We start from the raw sequence: 18,141 nt of genomic DNA, 5'->3' as shown, positions 1-18,141 counted from the left end.
TGTTGCATTCAATGGTACAGGGGCCGAGAGCCAAGCTCCCTGGGGCCCAGCACTAACAGCCGCAGGGATGCAGAACAAACAGGTGCTGGGTCTGACAGAGAGCTGAGTGATAGTGCTGCCTCTATTCGATTCTGCAGTAACGTCCTGCTGCTTTCTCCCATCATGTGTCCACTTTCAGCTGTGGAAGAAGTACGGTGATGTGGTGAGTTTAGAGTTTGGATGGACAAACCTGGTGGTGCTGAGTGGCTACAAGACCCTGAAAGAGGCTCTGGTGAAAAAATCAGAAGATTTTGCTGACAGGCCAACCCCTGCGATATATGAGAAGCACTTTCAGCGGAGCGGGGAAGGTGAGTATGAACTGGGCACCAGAGACTGTCCTGGGCACCAATGGGAGGGATTGGGAATCGTTGGACTTCAGATTTCTGTGAATGATCATTGCACTGTGAACCCCACTACCAGACTGGGGAGGAGGGTGAGACGTCATCACGACCAAAGGAATTAGTTCAAATGTATCCAGAAATATTAGAGACCAGTTCTCCCAAGATCTCTGTAACTGCATCTTGTTACGTACCCCATAATGGGTTAAAAAGGGCCAGCAGAAATGGACACACCTGGAGTCCGAGTCTTCCATTATAAACACTATTTTATTAGTAACTACATGATAAAGTAATATAGAACAAGATAAGGCAAACAGGTTAGCAGAGTATATGCATATATAAGAGAGTAAATAAAGTTCCCCCAAACTTCTTCCAGCTTAGGTGGTGAAATGATACAGACTTACAATGGTATCATCGTAAGTTGATAGGTCAGTTCAATGCACGAGGTTGCTGTGGTTGGTAAGAGAGAGAGATCTGTAATCCAAAGGTGTGTGTTGAGAGAAGGCAATTACGTCGATATTCCAAAATAACAATAGCAGTAGGTTTTATCTAAAAAGTTGTTCCACTCCACGCACGAAGTATCACCGACAGTGATCTTCAACGAATATTCTTTTAACACAAGTGGTACCAGACCCAAATTCAGCTACGGGTCATCCCAAAGTGGTGGCCACAGGATACTCAAACAGAATCCACATATGGATTATCACCAACAGTCGCTTATCACTGAGGTACCATCTTCAAGTGGTAAAACTACCAACCCAGGCCAGGATTATCACACACAGGTAGACTCCATAATGTTACCTCAAACACACAACTATGATAGCCACTTATCCAGTTCCACAACATACAAAATAACTCCTACAGTGATTTGCCACAGGGGTGCCTTTCTTCAGTGAACTCTTATATATGCATATACTCTGCTAACCTGTTAGCCTTATCTTGTTTTATATTACTTTATCATGTAGTTACTGATAAAATAGTGTTTATAATGGAGACTCAGACTCCAGGTGTGTCTATTTCCACTCCTGAAACTTATTAAAGTCACCGACTGTGACCACAAAAAGGAAACCGTCTTCTGTGGTAAAGTTATCAACCCAGGCAAGGATTGGACACACTGATAACTTCCCACCGGTCACACCTTTTCCCACTGCGAGAGCCACTAATTGATTCTCCCGATCGATCCTCCAAAACCCACCTTTCTGTGAGCACAACAAAGCTCATCCAGTGGCCAAAAACTAACAACCAGCTGACCATGTATTTATCTAAGCATGCTGAACACTAGCCGTCCATGAAATAACGCTGCCCTCGGTCACCATGGTGACCCACGAGCTGCTCGTTGTCTCTCTCTGTAAGAACTCACAAGTTGGCAGTGTCCTTGTATATTCAAAACAAGCTTTAGAGTTCGTATAAACACCATCTCAAGGCAGGCTTCGTCCCTCTCTCTCTGTAACAACTCAGTGTCCAAAAGCCAGTCTCATTCTCCCGACATTTTAAAGTGATAGTCCACAGAAAATATGAACCCTAGGGGTACATAATAATCTTAATGACAGACCAAGGGAGTCTCACTGGGTTATTTTGATGATTTAATGTTCTGCATGGTCTTGAAGTGGCTCCTAATACATTATTTTATCTTTTATTTTGTTATATATTCCCTTCCTCAGCAAGGGTCCAGAGGCAGTTGACAAGGATGATTCTGGGAATGAAAGGGTTATCATACTTGGAACGTTTAATGCCTCTGAGTCTGTACTCACTAGAACTTAGAAGGATTTGGGGGAGCTCATTGAAACCTTTCGAATATTGAAAGGCCTAGACAGAGTAGATGTGGAAAGGACATTTCCATGGTGGTGGAGTCTAGGACAAGAGGGCGCAGCCTTAGGATAGAGGGGCATCCTTCAGCCAGTGGTGAATTTGTTACCACAGGCAGCTGTGGAGGCCAGGTCATTGGGTATACCTAAGGCAGAGCTTGATAGGCTCTTGATTGGACATGGCATTAAATATTATGGGGAGAATGCCGGGGAGGGTCCAAGACATCGACTATTCCTTGCCATCCCCCACCTCCCAGATGCTGCTCAAGCCACTGAGTTCTGCAGCAGATTGTGTGTTGCTCCAGATTCCAGCATCTGCAGTGTAAGATGAATGTAAGACTGTGTGGGTTTTCCGTTGTCCATTTTGTTCTCTGCTGCTGGCATTTCTGTTGGCATGGTGTCTGTTTCACTATCACAGCCCAAAGTCAAAACTCATGGAGTCAAACAGCACAGAAACAGGCCCCTTGGCCCATCATGCCCATGCTGATCATCAAATACCCATCTATACCAATCCCATTTACCAGCATCTAACCTATCGCCTCCCATGCTTCAGTGAATCAAGTGTTCTGGTAGATAATTCTTAAATGTCTTGGGAACTTATTTCCACCCCTCTATCAGGCAGGGCATTTCAGATTCCAAACATCATCTGACTGAGAAGCTTTTCCTCAGATCCCATCTAAACTTCCTGCCCCTTCACTATAAACTTTAAACTCCTGCCCTGTAGTTTTTGACACCTCTACCATGGGGAAATGTTTCTTACCATCTGCTGTCTTAGCCCCTGATAATTCCCACTGTTTCTGCAGGTATCGTCTTTGCAAGGTATGGGAACTGGTGGAGAGAACAGAGAAGATTCTCACTTTCCACGCTGAGGAACTTTGGACTTGGGAAGAAGTCGCTGGAGTTGCAAATTGTGAAGGAAGCAGAATTTTTGAGTAAAGCATTTGAAGAGGAGAAAGGTAATAAAGAAACTGTCTAAAGAACCAAGAGATGCCTTGACTGCTGTGGAAAAGTAAACTATTTATTTATGCCAACACTGAAATGCACGAAGAATTTGGAAGGTTTGTCAATCTGGTAGGAAGAATGGAGAAAACCAAAGTAGAATAAAATATGTGGGAAAACAGGAAATATCGATAATTCACAGCAAGTCAACGAGCATGTGCAGGAAGAGAAACATTTGATATTTAATCTCTGAGACTCTTTGTCAGAACTGGGGAAGAGAAAAAATATAATAGTTTTCTGTAGTGCAGAAGCTGAGGGAGGAATAGGTAGAACAGGGACTATCCCTGGGAAGGCAAAACCAAATTAGTTAAAGTGACATTGGTTTGGATTTGTGTCCATGTGGGACTGGGGGACATGCCCAGAAAAGCCACGTGTTCAAATACAAATGACTGAGCCCAAATACCGACCAGCAGAAATAGCTATTTCTGGGACAGACAGCGAGAAGGAGTGAGATCGCTGATATTGGAGAACTTGATATTGAACTTGGAAGGCTGCATTATGCCAAAACAGAACATTAGGTGATATTTCTCACTGTTAAAACCATGCAGGAAGTCTGAGTGGGAATGGAATGGAGAATTAAAGTTCCAGGCAACAGGAAGCTCAGGGTCGCTACGATTTTCATTGGATAAAGAATCACAATCAGAATCAGACTTATGATCATGAACTTAAATGACATGAAACCTGTTGTTTTGCACCAGCAGTACAGTGAAAAGACTGAAAGTTAATATAACTTAAACAAATAAATAATGCAAAAATGGGATTAACAAGGTAATGTTCAGGGGCTCATGGAGAATTCAGAAATCTGATGTCAGAGGGGAAGAAGCTGTTTTTGAATCATTGAGTGTGGGTCATCAGGTCCTGTACCTCCTCCACCTTGGTAGTAACAAGAAGAGGGCATTTCCTGGATGGTGAGGGTCCTTACTGATGGATGCCCCCCTTTTTGAGGCCCCACCTCTTGAAGATGTTCTTGATGGGGGAGTGGTGGGGGGAAAGGTTGTACCTTTAATGGAGCTGGATGAGAAAATGACCATTTGCTGCCTCTTGGGCCCTGTGCCAAAGAGTCTTTAGTGATATTCTGAACTCCGTTCTGAAAGGGCAACAGGAAGTAGAGGGGGACCTGGGTTTCTGGGTACATGCCATTGAAAGTGGCAGTGTAGGTTGAGAAAATGATTAATACGACATAAACAATGTTGAACTTCAGCAGTAGAAGCACAATGTATAAAAGCAGCAAAGGCTGCTGGACCTTTCTAACATTCCGGCCTGGCTTCAGTTGAACCATTGTTTTCAGCTGGAGTCACTTCAATATAAGAAGCATCTGACGCCATTACAGAGGGTTCCAGAAAATATTGATGAGAATGGTTCCTGGGATAAGAGACTATCTCTACAAGAATAGACCAGAAACAGTCAGGCAGTTTCTTCAGAGAAAGCTGGGGAGATTTGGTCAACGTTTATAAAATGCTGAAAGTTCTGGGCAGTGAAAGGTCACAGGTACAAAACCAAAAGGAAAGGAATGAAGACTGCCTCGAGGAAAGTCTGTCTCATGGAGCAGGTACTTGGAATCTGGAATGCACTGTTAGATGTGATGGACCTGAGAAAATGGTCATTAAAGTGACCTTTGACACACAGAAGTCAGGCAAAATCTTGCCTGACTGGCAGAAGGAAAACAGTGGGAATAACGGGGCATTTTCTGACCAACTGCCTGTGGATTAGTGGCGTTGCACAGGGGGTGGTGTTGGGTCCACTATTTTTCATGTTATACATTTGTGATCTGGATGATAGCATTGATGGATTTGTGGCCATGTTCGCAGATGACCCAATGATATGTGGAGGGGCAGCCAGTGTTGAAGCAGGGGGTGTTCAGAAAAACTTGCACAGTTGAGGGGAATGGCTAGAAAGAGCAGATGGAGCAATGGAGCAAAGTCTACTCATGCACTTTGGTTGGTGGAATGAAGTTGTATTTATGTTTTAAAATCTTTTTTATTAATTATTATTAAAGATCAACAAAAAGATACATTAAGTCAATATGTCATGTGCAATGAAGAATTAAATTAGCAAATAACTGATTAACAAAGCTAAACAATATATCAATAATAATAAGAAAAAATAAAGTGTTAAGAATATTCTTTGAAAGAAAAAAGAAGGAAAAAAAGAACCCCTACTAACTAAGAAAAAAAACCCTACTAACTGAAAAAAAACAAAAAACACATTGGGAGCACAACTCCAGAGCTATACATCATACAAGCTTCCATAAAAGAAAAACATTAATCCACCAATTCACATCCATTTAAAGAAAAATCGGAAGGAAACCATATTAACTAACTCAAATCAGATGATAGTAGCGGGCAAATGAACTCTACCTTTTCTCAAAATCAAATCGAGGATCAAAAGTTCGACTTCTGATTTTCTCCAAACAAAGACATTACATCACCTGAGAAAGCCATCGTATCAAAGTAGGAGCAGAAGCACCTTTCCATTTCAACAAAATAGCCCTTCTGGCCAATAATGTAACAAATGCAGTTACATGTTGGTCTGAGGGAGAAATACCATGAATATATTGAGGGATTATACCAAATAAAACTGTCAATTTCTTAGGTTGTAAATTAATATTTAAAACTTTAGAAATTGTAGAGAAAATAGACCTCCAAAAATGTTTCAGTACAGAACACGACCAAAACATATGTGTCAATGTGGCTGTCTCGGTTTTACACCTGTCACACTGACTATCAACATTAGGAAACATTTTAGACAGTCTCTCCTTTGTCAAATAATAACGATGTACAATTTTAAATTGAATTAAAGAGTGACTGGCACAGATCAAAGAAGAGTCAACCAACTTCAAAATCCGCAACCAATCTTCTGTTAACAAGGTCATGTTAAGCTCTCTCTCTCAATCTTGCTTAATCTTAAGTGAAGGGTAATTGTGCTGTTGTCACAATAAATTATAAATTTTCCCAATAAAACCCTTCACTAAAGGATTCATTTTAAAAATTGTATCTAATGGGTGAGAATCCTGTATATATGGAAAAGTACTTAAATATTCTTGTAAGAAGTGTCTGACCTGAAGATATTGCAGGAAATGTGAATACGAGAAGGTATTTAGTTACTAATTTCTCAAAAGACATCAACCGCTCAACTTGGAACAGATCCATGAAGGAATAAACTCCTTTATTCTTCCAAAGAAGAAAGGTAGGATCACTTAATGAAGGTTTAAATAAATAATTTTGATAAATTAAACTAAAAAGTTTAATTTTATTGAGATTTAAAAAATTATGAAACTGGAACCAAATTCATAATGACTGCTTAATCACAGGGTATAAATTTAAATTAGTAATTTTGGCCAGTTGTACAGGTAGAGAAGCTCCTAATAATGAGGTTAAATGAAACTGTTTCACAGCATTCAATTCCAAATGTGGTCGTTCATTTTTATCAACCCAATATAACCAAAAACACATATAACGTATATTAACAGCCCAATAATACAATCTTAAATTAGACAGAGCAAGACCTCCATCTTTTTTTAATTTTTGTAAATGATATTTACCAATTCTTGGTCTTTTATTATTCCAAACAAAAGATGAAATAATAGAGTCAACCTGATCGAAAAACTTCTTCGATAAAAAATAAAGATATTTTGAAATACATATAAAATTTTTTGGTAAAATCATCATTTTAACTGCATGAATTCGGCCGGCTAATGAAAGTGAAGGTGGATTCCATCTACAAAATAAGTGTTTCATAAAATCCACTAAAGGAACCAAATTAGCTTTATAGAGGTCTTTATGATTTTTAGTAATGTTACGTACCCCGTAACTGGGTGTCTTACCAGCAAAGATATAAGTATCCGTTGGAGACTGGTACAATTTTCAAAAACAGTGTTTATTAGTAAAATATACAAATCAATATCAACAATGAAAATATACAGATAATACACGTTAGCAATACTAAACCTAAAAGTGTGGGTATAATAATAATCAATAATAAACAAGCTCTATCATTGTCTAGGGGATAATGAATTATCGTGGGAAAGTCTGAAGTTCAGTTCAGTTCATGTAGGCTGAGGTAGTTGTTGATTCTTTTGTTGTAACCGTTGGAGGGAGAGAGAGAGAGAGAGAGAGAGAGCAAACAGTGACAGCTACAGTCATTCAAACCTTCCTTTACCTTCTTGATCCGTCGATGTGTTGTTGTGGCCATTCAGGTATGACCCCTCTGTCCTTTAGCTAGACCATTCTTCTATGGTGGACTCATCACCCAGGCAAGGGTAGACACACACACAAGCCCCCACCGGCCTCGCTATAAACAGTGTGTGTTAAAATTGACCAATCCTTCATTCGGTCTCCGATGCCCCACACTTTTCTCGTGGGTTCCAACACTTAAGCAGTGCTCACTAGTTTGTCTCTTGGTGTGTCTGAGGGGTGTCTTCCCAGACCTCACTTTTATCCCTACTCACGGGGTCTCAGGTGTCAATCAGTTTTGAATGGCTTAGCCCATCAAACCAGCCCACTCCGGCTGTCCACTGAGGAATTTTAATGAACAGAATGGTACCAAGTAAACAGCCCTCTCCGGAGCTGTAAGTCTTACAGGAGTCATAATATGGTGGAACAACAAGTCTCGCTTTCCTGGTGTTATCTCTCCCTTGTCTGAAGCAAATGTTCCAGTCCCAGTATGTTTTTGTTCCATCTCTTTCTCTCTCATTAGCAGCCTGGCAACAGTAACGGTTTGTAATTCTCCCAGGGCAGGGGGACATGGGCAACCTTGCACCCTTCTGCCCTTCAGAGCTGTTCATCCTTCGTAACAGTAATAATAATACCTAAATATTTAAATGAGTCCATAACTCTAAAAGGAATGTCATCATATATAGAAGCAGAATCGTTTAGGGGAAATACTTCACTTTTATGAAGGTTTAGTTTATATCCTGAAAACTTTCCAAAATCATTTTTAATAGTTTCAATAAACTAGGAATGGATTCTTCAGGATTCGAAATATAAACTAAGAGATCATCAGCATTAAGGGAGATCTTATCAACAGTCCCAAATATGAGAATTCCATGAATATCTTTAGCTTCATGAAGTGCAATAGTCAAGGGTTCCAGCACCAAATTAAATAACAAAGGACTTAACGGACATCCTTGTCTCATACCCCGTGAAAGCCGGAAAAAAGGAGATCTGCAATTATTAGTAATAACAGTAGCAATAGGGCTTTTATATATCATTCTGATCCACTTATTAAAACTAGTACCAAAGCCAAATTTCTGTAAAACATTAAATAAGTATTTCCATTCAACTCTGTCAAATGCCTTTTCAGCATCAAGAGAGACAACACATTGGGGAGTCTTAGAAAAGGATGAATATATAACATTTAACAGTCTCCAAACATTGGAGAAGGAATAACGGCCCTTTACAAAACATGTTTGGTCTTGAGAGATTATATTAGCTAGAAAATTCTCCAACTGATTAGCCATTATTTTTGAAAGAATTGTAGCATCCACATTTAATAATGAAATAGGTCTATATGAAGCACAGTCAGTAGGGCCTTTATCTTTCTTAAGAATTAAAGAAATAGAAGCTTCATAAAATTTGGGAGGTAACTCTCCTATCAAAAATGAATCTTTAATCATTTCCAACATATATGAAGAAAGCAATTTTTCAAATTTTTTATAAAATCCTACAGAATAACCATCCAGTACAGGAGCTTTACCAGATTGTATTGAAAAAATAGCTTTCTGAATTTCGTTTTCAGAAATAGGAGCATCAAGGGTTTGTTGACAGAAATTTGAGGAAAATCAATCTTTTGTAAAAAAGGCATTCATTTTAGAAGAATCAACTGGAACCATTTATGAAGTTCAATATAAAAGTCTTGAAAAATTTTATTAATATCTTCATCATTACATGCTAAACTGCCATCTCCCTTACGAATTTTTAAAATTTGTCTTTTAGCTCTAGCTGCTTTTAATTGAGATGCTAATAGCTTATTATTTTTATCTCCAAACACATAAAATTGACTTTTCAATTTAAGCAAATTTCTTTCAATAGGATTAGTTAATAATAAATTATATTGTGATTGGAGCTCAACTCTTTGTTTGAATAAATCAATGTTAGGAGAGATTGCATAAATATTATCCAAGTCTTTAATTTGTTTGGAAATCTTATCTAACTCTGTTTTTGTCTGTTTCTTAAGCTTAGCTAAATAGGAAATTATCTGACCACACAAATATGCTTTAAATGTATCCCATATAATCAATTTTGACACATCTCCTGTATTATTAAAAAGAAAAAAATCTTTTATCTGAGTCTCAATAAATTTGACAAAGTCTGAACTTTGTAATAGATTTTCTGGAAAACACCAAGGCAAATTTGCAATAATGACATCATTCAATTCAAAAGCTAAGCTTAAAGGCGCATGATCTGAGAGAACTATAGCATCGTATTCACATTTCTGGACTTTGGACAAAAATCGGGGATCAGTTATAAAATAAACGATTCTTGAATATTTTTGTGAACATATGGAAAAAAAGAATAATCTCTATCATTGGGATGTAAATTCCTCCAAATTTTAACCAAAATCAATTAAAAAAGAGTTAATAAGTGATGCAGAACAACTCGGAAGCCGCTGATTGGTTGAACTCTTGTCCATCAAAGGATTTAAACAACAGTTGAAATACCACCCATTAACAACATATATTCATTTAAATCTGACAATAAAGCAAATACATTTTTTGAAAAAGGATCATCTACATTAGGTCCATATAGATTAACCAGAACAATTTTTCTATTACAAATTGTTCCTTTAACAATTAAAAAATCTACCATTAATATCTGACACAATGTCTTCTTGGATGAATAAAATATTAGATTTAATAAAAATAGATACTCCCTTTGTTTTATTTTGACAAGTAGTGTGAAATTGAAGGCCCTTCCACATTTTTAAAAATCTATTTTGATCGCCCATTTTGATATGTGTTTCTTGAGCAAAAATAATATTGGGTTGGAATTGATTAATGATTTTAAAAGTCTTCTTTCTCTTAATAGGATGATTCCAACTGACTATTTTGTAAATAGAACACTCATTCAGAAATCAGAGGTGCAAAGGGACTGGTGGCTCCTCATACAAGGTTCCTTAAAGGTTAATTTGCACTCTGAATTAGTGGCAAGGAAGGCAAATGTAATGTTAACATACATTTCCATCGACCAAAATATAAAAGCAAGGAATAATGCTGAGGCTTTATAAGGCATTGATTAGAACACAGTTGGAGTATTGTGAGTGGTTTTGGGCCCATTATCTGAGAAAGGATCTGCTAGAATTGGAGAGGGTCTAGAGGAAGTTTATGAGAATGATCCTGGAAATGAAAGGGTTAACAATGAGAATTTAAATACCTATGGACCCGTACTTGCTGGAATTTAGAAGAATGAGGGGAGAGGGTCTCGTTGAAACTTGCCAAGCATTCTCATATAAAGGCCTATATTGTGAAGACCAGCAGAAGATTTTTCCAACAGTGGGAAGTCCAAGTCCAGAGGGTACAGTTATAAAATAGAAGGATGTCCATTTAGAACAGAGATGAGGAGGAATTTCTGTAGCCAGAGCACAGCCAATCTGCGGAATTCATTGCCACAGATGGCTTTGGAGGCCAAGCCATTGGGTATATTTAAAATGGAGTTTCATTAGTTACTTAATTAGTAAGGGCATCAAAGGTTATGGGGAGAAGTCAGGAGAATAGGGTTAAAGGAAAACAAATCAGTCCAGATTGAATGCTGAGGCAGACTCAATGGGCCAACTATACTAATTCTGCTCCTATTTCTTATGTTCCAGACATCAGTTACTGAATCTAATACCATTGATATATTTAATAAACATTTGTTACTTATATCCCTACACTAGAACATTCACAGTTTATCATTATTGTTTCAGGGCTTGCGTTTGATCCACATTTCAAGATAAACAATGCAGTCTCAAATATCATCTGCTCAATCGTCTTTGGATATCGCTTTGATTATCAAGATAAAAAATTCCTTGAATTTCTCCACATCATTGATGAAATTTTCGTCTTGGAGGGAGGATTCTGGGGTCAGGTGAGCTGGACTCAGAGTTTGTAGATATTGGAGAACTCAGTCAATGCGAGATTAGGGCTTGAGCTAGTAGGAGTTTACAATGTCACTTGTGGGAAAGTCTTGACTTCAAGACAAGTGGGTGAAAACATCCACTTGAAACATCAGGAGAAAAGGAGTTCATGTTCAGGATTGGAGAAGTGAGAAAAGTGTGTTTGAATTTTCAGAGGAAGGGATGGAGAGGGGACAGGAGAATGTTACAGTAGGATAGGGACTAAGGTTGTTATGACATGAGTGACTCTAGACGGGGCCGTTCTCAGACCTGATGTAGGGTTTTGCCTTAAACCATCAACAATTCCTTTACCCCTATGGTTGCTGAGTTCCTCCCGCAAAATGCTTGTTGCTTCAGATCCTGGCATCTGCAGTCCTTGTATCTCCTGTTTACTTGTGGTGTGTTTGGAGGAAATACTGGGAATATTTCAGACACCATGAAGGTGAAAAGACCAATCTTTTTCCACTATAAGGCTTCTTCATCTCTTAATATGCAGTCAATTTTACCTCTACCTGCTTAACATATTGGAAAAACCCTCGGAAATCATTTAAAATGAGAGAGAGAGAGGGGATGGCTGGATAGGAACCCTATAGTTTGCACGTTCAACCAGTCAAATATTTGATGTATTTCTGGTTCAAGTGTGATGCGGCAAGTGTTCCTGCCAGAGCTATCCAAGAACATCTGTCCAACACCAGTAAAACACATTGACCATTTTCTGATCAGATTGAAGCATTCCTCTTGGCTCATACACTTTTCCTGCAAAACCCATTCATGTGTCTCTTAAGTTAATTGTTGAGACTTTCTGTTACGTTTATATCCCTGGGCCGTAGACATTCTACATAAGAATCATTTTACCAACCCTTTTGTTCCTTCAACTTCGTGATTTGCATCAAGACCATTGACGGGAGCTTTAATTTAATTAATTTATCGAGACTGTAACAAACTTACCACAGATTTTATTGACGCTCCTACAATTCTTACATATGACGTAAATGAGTTCCAAACCACCTTAAACACCATCAGCCCAAAAGATGCCCCACTTAACCAAAGTCTTAGAGATTTTCATCAGATTGTCAGCTCAGGCCACCGGTCTACCTCAAGTTAACTGAGTAGTTCAAACGTTCTCCCACTACAGCCTTGATAGTCCATGCTCTTTAACCTTGTTGTCCTCTGCTTTGGATGAACTGACTGACTGGACAATGAGGTCCACCTTTCCTCATTTTTATCTATATATCTGTGTCTGAAAGCATTATGTTGCCAGGACAGCCTTGGTCCCCACTCGACTGCAGTCATTTCTTTTTTTCTCTCTATCCCTCCCTCTCTTTGTAACTTAAGATACATTTCTCCAGGCCTGAAACATTTATCCTTTATCTCTCTCCCCTGATGTTTCTGGTGTTACTGAATATTTCCAGCATTTCCTGTTTTTATAGCAGATTTCCTGCATCAATTTTTGCTTCAGTTACCAGCCATTTGCATGTTACCCCCTCATGTAGATCTGAATTGTTAGGTTTTTATCACTGTTAAATCCACAAGGCCCTGGTTTGTCCTGTGCTCCACAAACTGGGAGCTTCCTGTGGATGTGATACAAGCCCACACAGCTCGTGGTTTGGATCTCCTGGAGGAGCTGTTGGTACCCCCGGCTTACCAGTATTTTCAATAGGTTACTCACCTCAAAGACAGAAGGAAAAAGCAATCTGAAAATCTGAAATAAAACCAGAAAAGGGGAATGTTTAAGGTATCCTGAGCCCAAATGTCGTACCACAGAAACTGAGAGTAACAGCAATGTTTTCAATCTTTTGAAATGGAAAATGAGAGCACTGAAATTCCAATTCATCTACCAAGCTCTTTGTTCCTCTCCCTGGACTTCTCATTGCTCTCTCTAATATCCAACTCAAATAAAATTATTCTTAGCATTGTTTAAATGAGCTTAAATGCAGAGATCTACGGATTGTATGAGTATGGCTGGCAAATACAGAGGGTTTCAACATGGACAATTTATTAGTGCAACATTCAGAATGCTGGTGTTCAGCAGTGTGACTCAAACCACAGTCAACGTGATTAATTATCTTAATTACAAAATTAATCATGTTTAGTTCTTTTAGTTGCTCAATAACCCCACAAAATGCCCATTATGTGGTGATTTGTTTCACAGATACAACTCTGTGTGATTATCGCCTGTGATTCCCTGCATTGCATCAGTGATGACAATTCACAGTTAACACACGGACTGTCTCTGCAAGGGTCAGAGAAAATGTACATTCTGTATTTGGGTGTATCTGTGACGGGTATAGTGAATGAATTTCTACATTCTGTATTTTCAAAAAATTCACATATAAGTTGTGAAGTAATATTTCAATCCCTGTCTCTGTTGCAGCTGATGAACGCCTTTCCCTTTATTCGTTGTCTCCCGGGACCACAGCATAAAATATTTGAAAATCAAGACAAAGGAATTCATTTTATACAAGAAATTATCACAGCACATAAAGAATCGTGGGATCCAAACACACCCAGGGACTTCATTGATGCTTTCTTAGCAGAGCAGGAGAAGGTACGTAATGTAAAGTTACATGTTTCAAAGAGACTCTCATCTAAAACATTAATTCTGTTTCTCTCTCTGCAGATGATGCTTGATCCCGAGTATTTCCAACATTTTCTACTTTTTTATTACAGATTTACAGCATGTGCAGTTTTTATTTTGATTTTCTTTATAAGCTTAAAAGTTCTGTAACACTGAGTGCCTGTTGACAAACTACATTTATGCATGGGTTGGAATAAAACCATAAGACAGGGTTCCCCAATTAGTTTTCCACAAGGGCCAAATTTTGTCAAGCATGCCAAGCCAAGGGCCAAAACGTCCAGGGTAATTTTTTCATTGCGCCAGTAAGTTGTTTTATGGGCAGATGTTGTTGTTGCTGCTATTACCATTATTATTATTAGTAGTTGTTGTTGTTGCAGTAATAGTAGTAATAGTAATAGTAGTAGTAGTAATAATTTAGCCTAGGATTCTCAAAGCCTGTGTTGTGGGTCACCCCCCCCCCCCCCGGTAGTCTTTACCACTTCTTTTCCACACAACGAACACTTCTTAGTAGTACTGTCTTCAGCAGTACTTTTAATAGTACTGCCTTTTCCACTGTGCTATGTAGCATTTGAAGTATGAAGTGTAGCTATAAATGAAATTATCAGTATTATTGTTGTAATATTATTATACCACAATAAGATTGACAAATGGACAAAAATAAATTGATTCACTCACCAATCAGTGAGAGAAGTGACAGCGACGGGATGAGGCAATCCTTCTGATGTTGGGCCTGTATTCTGTTGTGGCAATCCTGAGGCACTGGCCAAGATGAGTGTTGGAGAGTCTGTTTCTGTTCTGGTTCTTGATGGAGTTCATTGAAGAAAATGATGACTCACAAATGTATGTGGAGGGGAACAGTGTAAGTAGGAGCATTGCAATAGCTCTCGTGTTTTTGAATTGAGCTTAGGGAACCACATTGATTCAAAAGCCACTCACCCCAACGTCCTTGTGTTGTGCTTTGAACAAATCAGAAGTTCCCATTTCCAAGGCCTTCATCTGAAGAGCTGATTCATCCATAGAAGGCACCACCAGCCTTTTGGCCTCTGCAGTCCACTGGCCGTCAGCCGAAACGGAGAACGGCTGTCTCAGGAAGAGGAGGATGACACCTGAGAGTTTAGGGGAACTTTTAAATTGTTCCCTGAAGTTTTCTGCCAGGCTCATCACAAAATCCTTCATCACTGGATCCTCCTGCATTTCATTCTTCTCGCAATGCTCCCGCAGATGTGGAAGTGCAACTTTCTCCTGTGAATGTCTCTCTCCAAAAGATTCAGCTTTGATCAGAAAGCAGTAGGCCACATGCTCTATGGGGGCGTAGGTCAAGTGTATGGTGTGGGATGAGGTTAAAATAAATTAGAGCAGCATGCGCTTTACTTACATGTTATGACAGGTACGTTCACCTAAGTGCCAATGGGTTGGCGCGGTCCAGACCTGGCCCACGGTCTGCCATAAGATATAGGAGCAGAAATAAGTCATTTAGCCCACTGAGTCTGCTCCACCATCATCATGTCTTATCTAATTTTCCCCTTAGCCCCAATCTCCTGCCTTCTTCCCGTATCTCTTCATGCCCTGACCAGTCAAGAAGCTGTCATTCTCTATCTTAAGTATAAATAAAGACTTGAACCCCACACCCTCTGGCAAAGAATTCCAGAGATTCATCACTCTCTGGCTAAATTAATTCCTCCTCATCTCCATTCTAAAAGGATGCCCCCTATTCTGAGGCTGTATCCTCTGGACTTGGATTCTCCCACCAGAGGAAACATCCTCTCCACATCCACTCTATCAAGGCCTGTCACCATTCAATAGGTTTCAATGAGGCCACTGTTCATTCTTCTGAATTCCAGTGAATACAGGCCCAGAGTCATCAAACGCTCTCAATATGACAAGCCATTCAATCCTGGAATCATTTTCATGACTCTCATTTGAACCCTCTTCAGTTTTAGCACAACCTTTCTAAGATAAGGGTATCCAGAATTTCTCACAATACTCCAAGTGAGGCCTCACCATGCTTTATAAAATCTCAACATTACATCCTTGCTTTTATATTCTAGTCTTCTTGAAATGAATGCTAACATTTCATTTGTCTTTCTCAATACAGACTCAACTTGGAAATTCACCTTAAGGGAATTCTGCTCAAGTCCCTTTGCACCCCAGTTTTATGTATTTTCTATTTAGAAAATAGTCAACCCTTTCATATCTTCTACGAAAGTGCATGAACATACACTTCCTGAGACAGTATTCCATCTGCCATTTCTTTGCCCATTCTCCCAATCTGTCAACGTTCTTATGTAGCCCCTCTACTTCCTCAAAACTACCCATGACTCCACCTATCTTCATATCGTCTACAAACTTTGCAACAAAGCCATCAATTCCATTATCCTAATCACTAACATATAGTGTAAAAAGAATCGGTCCCAACAGAGACCCCAATGGAACACTACTAATCACTGACAGCCAGCCAGAAAAGGCTCCCTTTATTCCCACTCTTTACCTCCTGCCATTCAGCCACTGCTTTATCCATGCTAGAATCTTTCCTGTAATACCATAAGCTTGTAGCTTGTTAAGCAGTCTCATGTGTGGCATCTTGACAAAGGCCCCTAAAAATCCAAGTGCACAACATCAACTGATTCTCCTCTGTCTATCCTGCTTGCTATTTCTTCACAGAATTCCAACAGAATTGTCAGACAAGACTTTCCTTTGAGGAAACCATGCTGACTGCAGCCTATTTTGTCATATGCCTCCAACTATCCTGAGACCTCATCATTTATAATTGACCCCAACAGCTTCCCAATACCTGAAGTCAGACTAACTGGCCTGTAGTTTCCTGTCTTCTGCCTCTCTCCCTACTTGAAGATTGGAGTGGCATTTGCAATTTGCCAGTCTTCCAAAACTACTGTTTGGGAGTCTGTATACAATTCCCAACAGGGTATTCTTACCCTTGCAGTTCCTTAGCTCAATCCACAATGATTCAACACCTTCCAACCCTATGTCACCTCCTTCGAATGATTTAATTTATTTTTTACCAACAGAGCAATGCCGCCCTCTCTGCCTTCCTCGCCATCCTTTTAAAACGATGTATATCTTTGGACGTTAAGCTCCAGCTATAACCTTCTTTCAGCCATGATTCAGTGATGCTGACAGCATCATACCTGCCAATCTGCAACTGTGCTGGAAGTTCATCTACTGTACCTTATTCTGTGTACTGCACACATACAAATATAACACCATCATTGCCCTTTTGGCATGCATTTTCTATCGCTCGTTGTAATTTATAGGCCCCATCCTTACTACTGTTTGGGGGCCTGTTTACAATCCTTTTCAGCCTTTTAATTTTGTCCACCTTTTATGTTGCAAGTCATCTTGTTGACTGCAGTTTTACCATATCAACAGCCTCTCCTCACTACACATTGCCTTAGTTTGTAAACCAGCTACTTCATTTTCACCACTATGATCCGCCTTTCCTATGATACTTCTTGCATTGAAATATACACAGCTCTGGACACTAATTGCACCGTGCTCAACATTTTGATTCCTAACTTTGTCTGAGGTCTTACCAGCATCTGTCTCCGCAACCTCTCCACTAACTGTTGTGGCACTCTGGTTCCCATCCCCCTGCACCTTCAGTTTGAACTTCACCGTGCAGCATTAACAAACCTTCCTGCTAGGATATTAGTACCCCTAGTTCCTACCTTCCCTAGAAGAGAGCCCAGTGATCCAAAAATCTTCTGAATTTCACCCTACACCAACACCTTAGCTACGCACTAAACTGTATAATTTTCCTAGTTCTGGCCTCACTAGCACGTGGCACGGGTAACAAATCTTGAGATTACAACCCTGGAGTCCTGCCCTTTAACTTTGTACCTCACTCCCTGAACTCCCTGTGCAGAACCTCGTCATTCATCTGACCCATTTCATTAGTACCTACATGAATCACGACATCTGGCTGTTCACCCTCCCACTTAAGAATGCTGAGGACTCAGTCTGAGATAGAAGGCAACATGCCATCCGGGAATCTGGTTCTCGCCCATGGAGCCTCCTGCCCGTTCCCCTACAAATCCCCTTTAACCGCAGCATGCCTCTTCTCCCCCCTTCCGTTCTGAGTCGAGGTAGATTCAGTGCTAAAGACTCAACGATTGTGACTGTCCTCTGTTAGATCATCAATGGTCAGATGGCGATCAGCATTGGGTATCTTGCTTGATTTTGCTCGAAGCCAAATTTCTGCTCAGATTTCTTTCCTGGCTGACAGTTAGTGACTGGACTTGATTGGAAATTGAATCTGAGCTGTCTCTGGTCA

General features: G+C 39.7%; 1 protein-coding gene across 2 annotated transcripts in view; it reads left to right on the top strand.

Annotated features, from left to right (window-relative positions):
* LOC140731853 (cytochrome P450 2D20-like) overlaps positions 1-18,141 on the top strand; it is a 91,763-nt gene that overhangs the window by 17,009 nt on the left and 56,613 nt on the right. For both annotated transcript variants that reach the window (XM_073053770.1, XM_073053769.1), the window contains exons 2-5: positions 179-347; positions 2,986-3,138; positions 11,084-11,244; positions 13,647-13,820. In XM_073053770.1, the coding sequence (XP_072909871.1) occupies positions 179-347; positions 2,986-3,138; positions 11,084-11,244; positions 13,647-13,820 (657 nt within the window). The remainder of the gene's footprint in view (positions 1-178; positions 348-2,985; positions 3,139-11,083; positions 11,245-13,646; positions 13,821-18,141) is intronic.

The sequence above is a fragment of the Hemitrygon akajei genome, chromosome 8 (genome assembly GCF_048418815.1).
Source record: "Hemitrygon akajei chromosome 8, sHemAka1.3, whole genome shotgun sequence".
Classification (NCBI taxonomy): domain Eukaryota; kingdom Metazoa; phylum Chordata; class Chondrichthyes; order Myliobatiformes; family Dasyatidae; genus Hemitrygon; species Hemitrygon akajei.
This window is presented reverse-complemented; position numbering and strand designations above follow the sequence as displayed.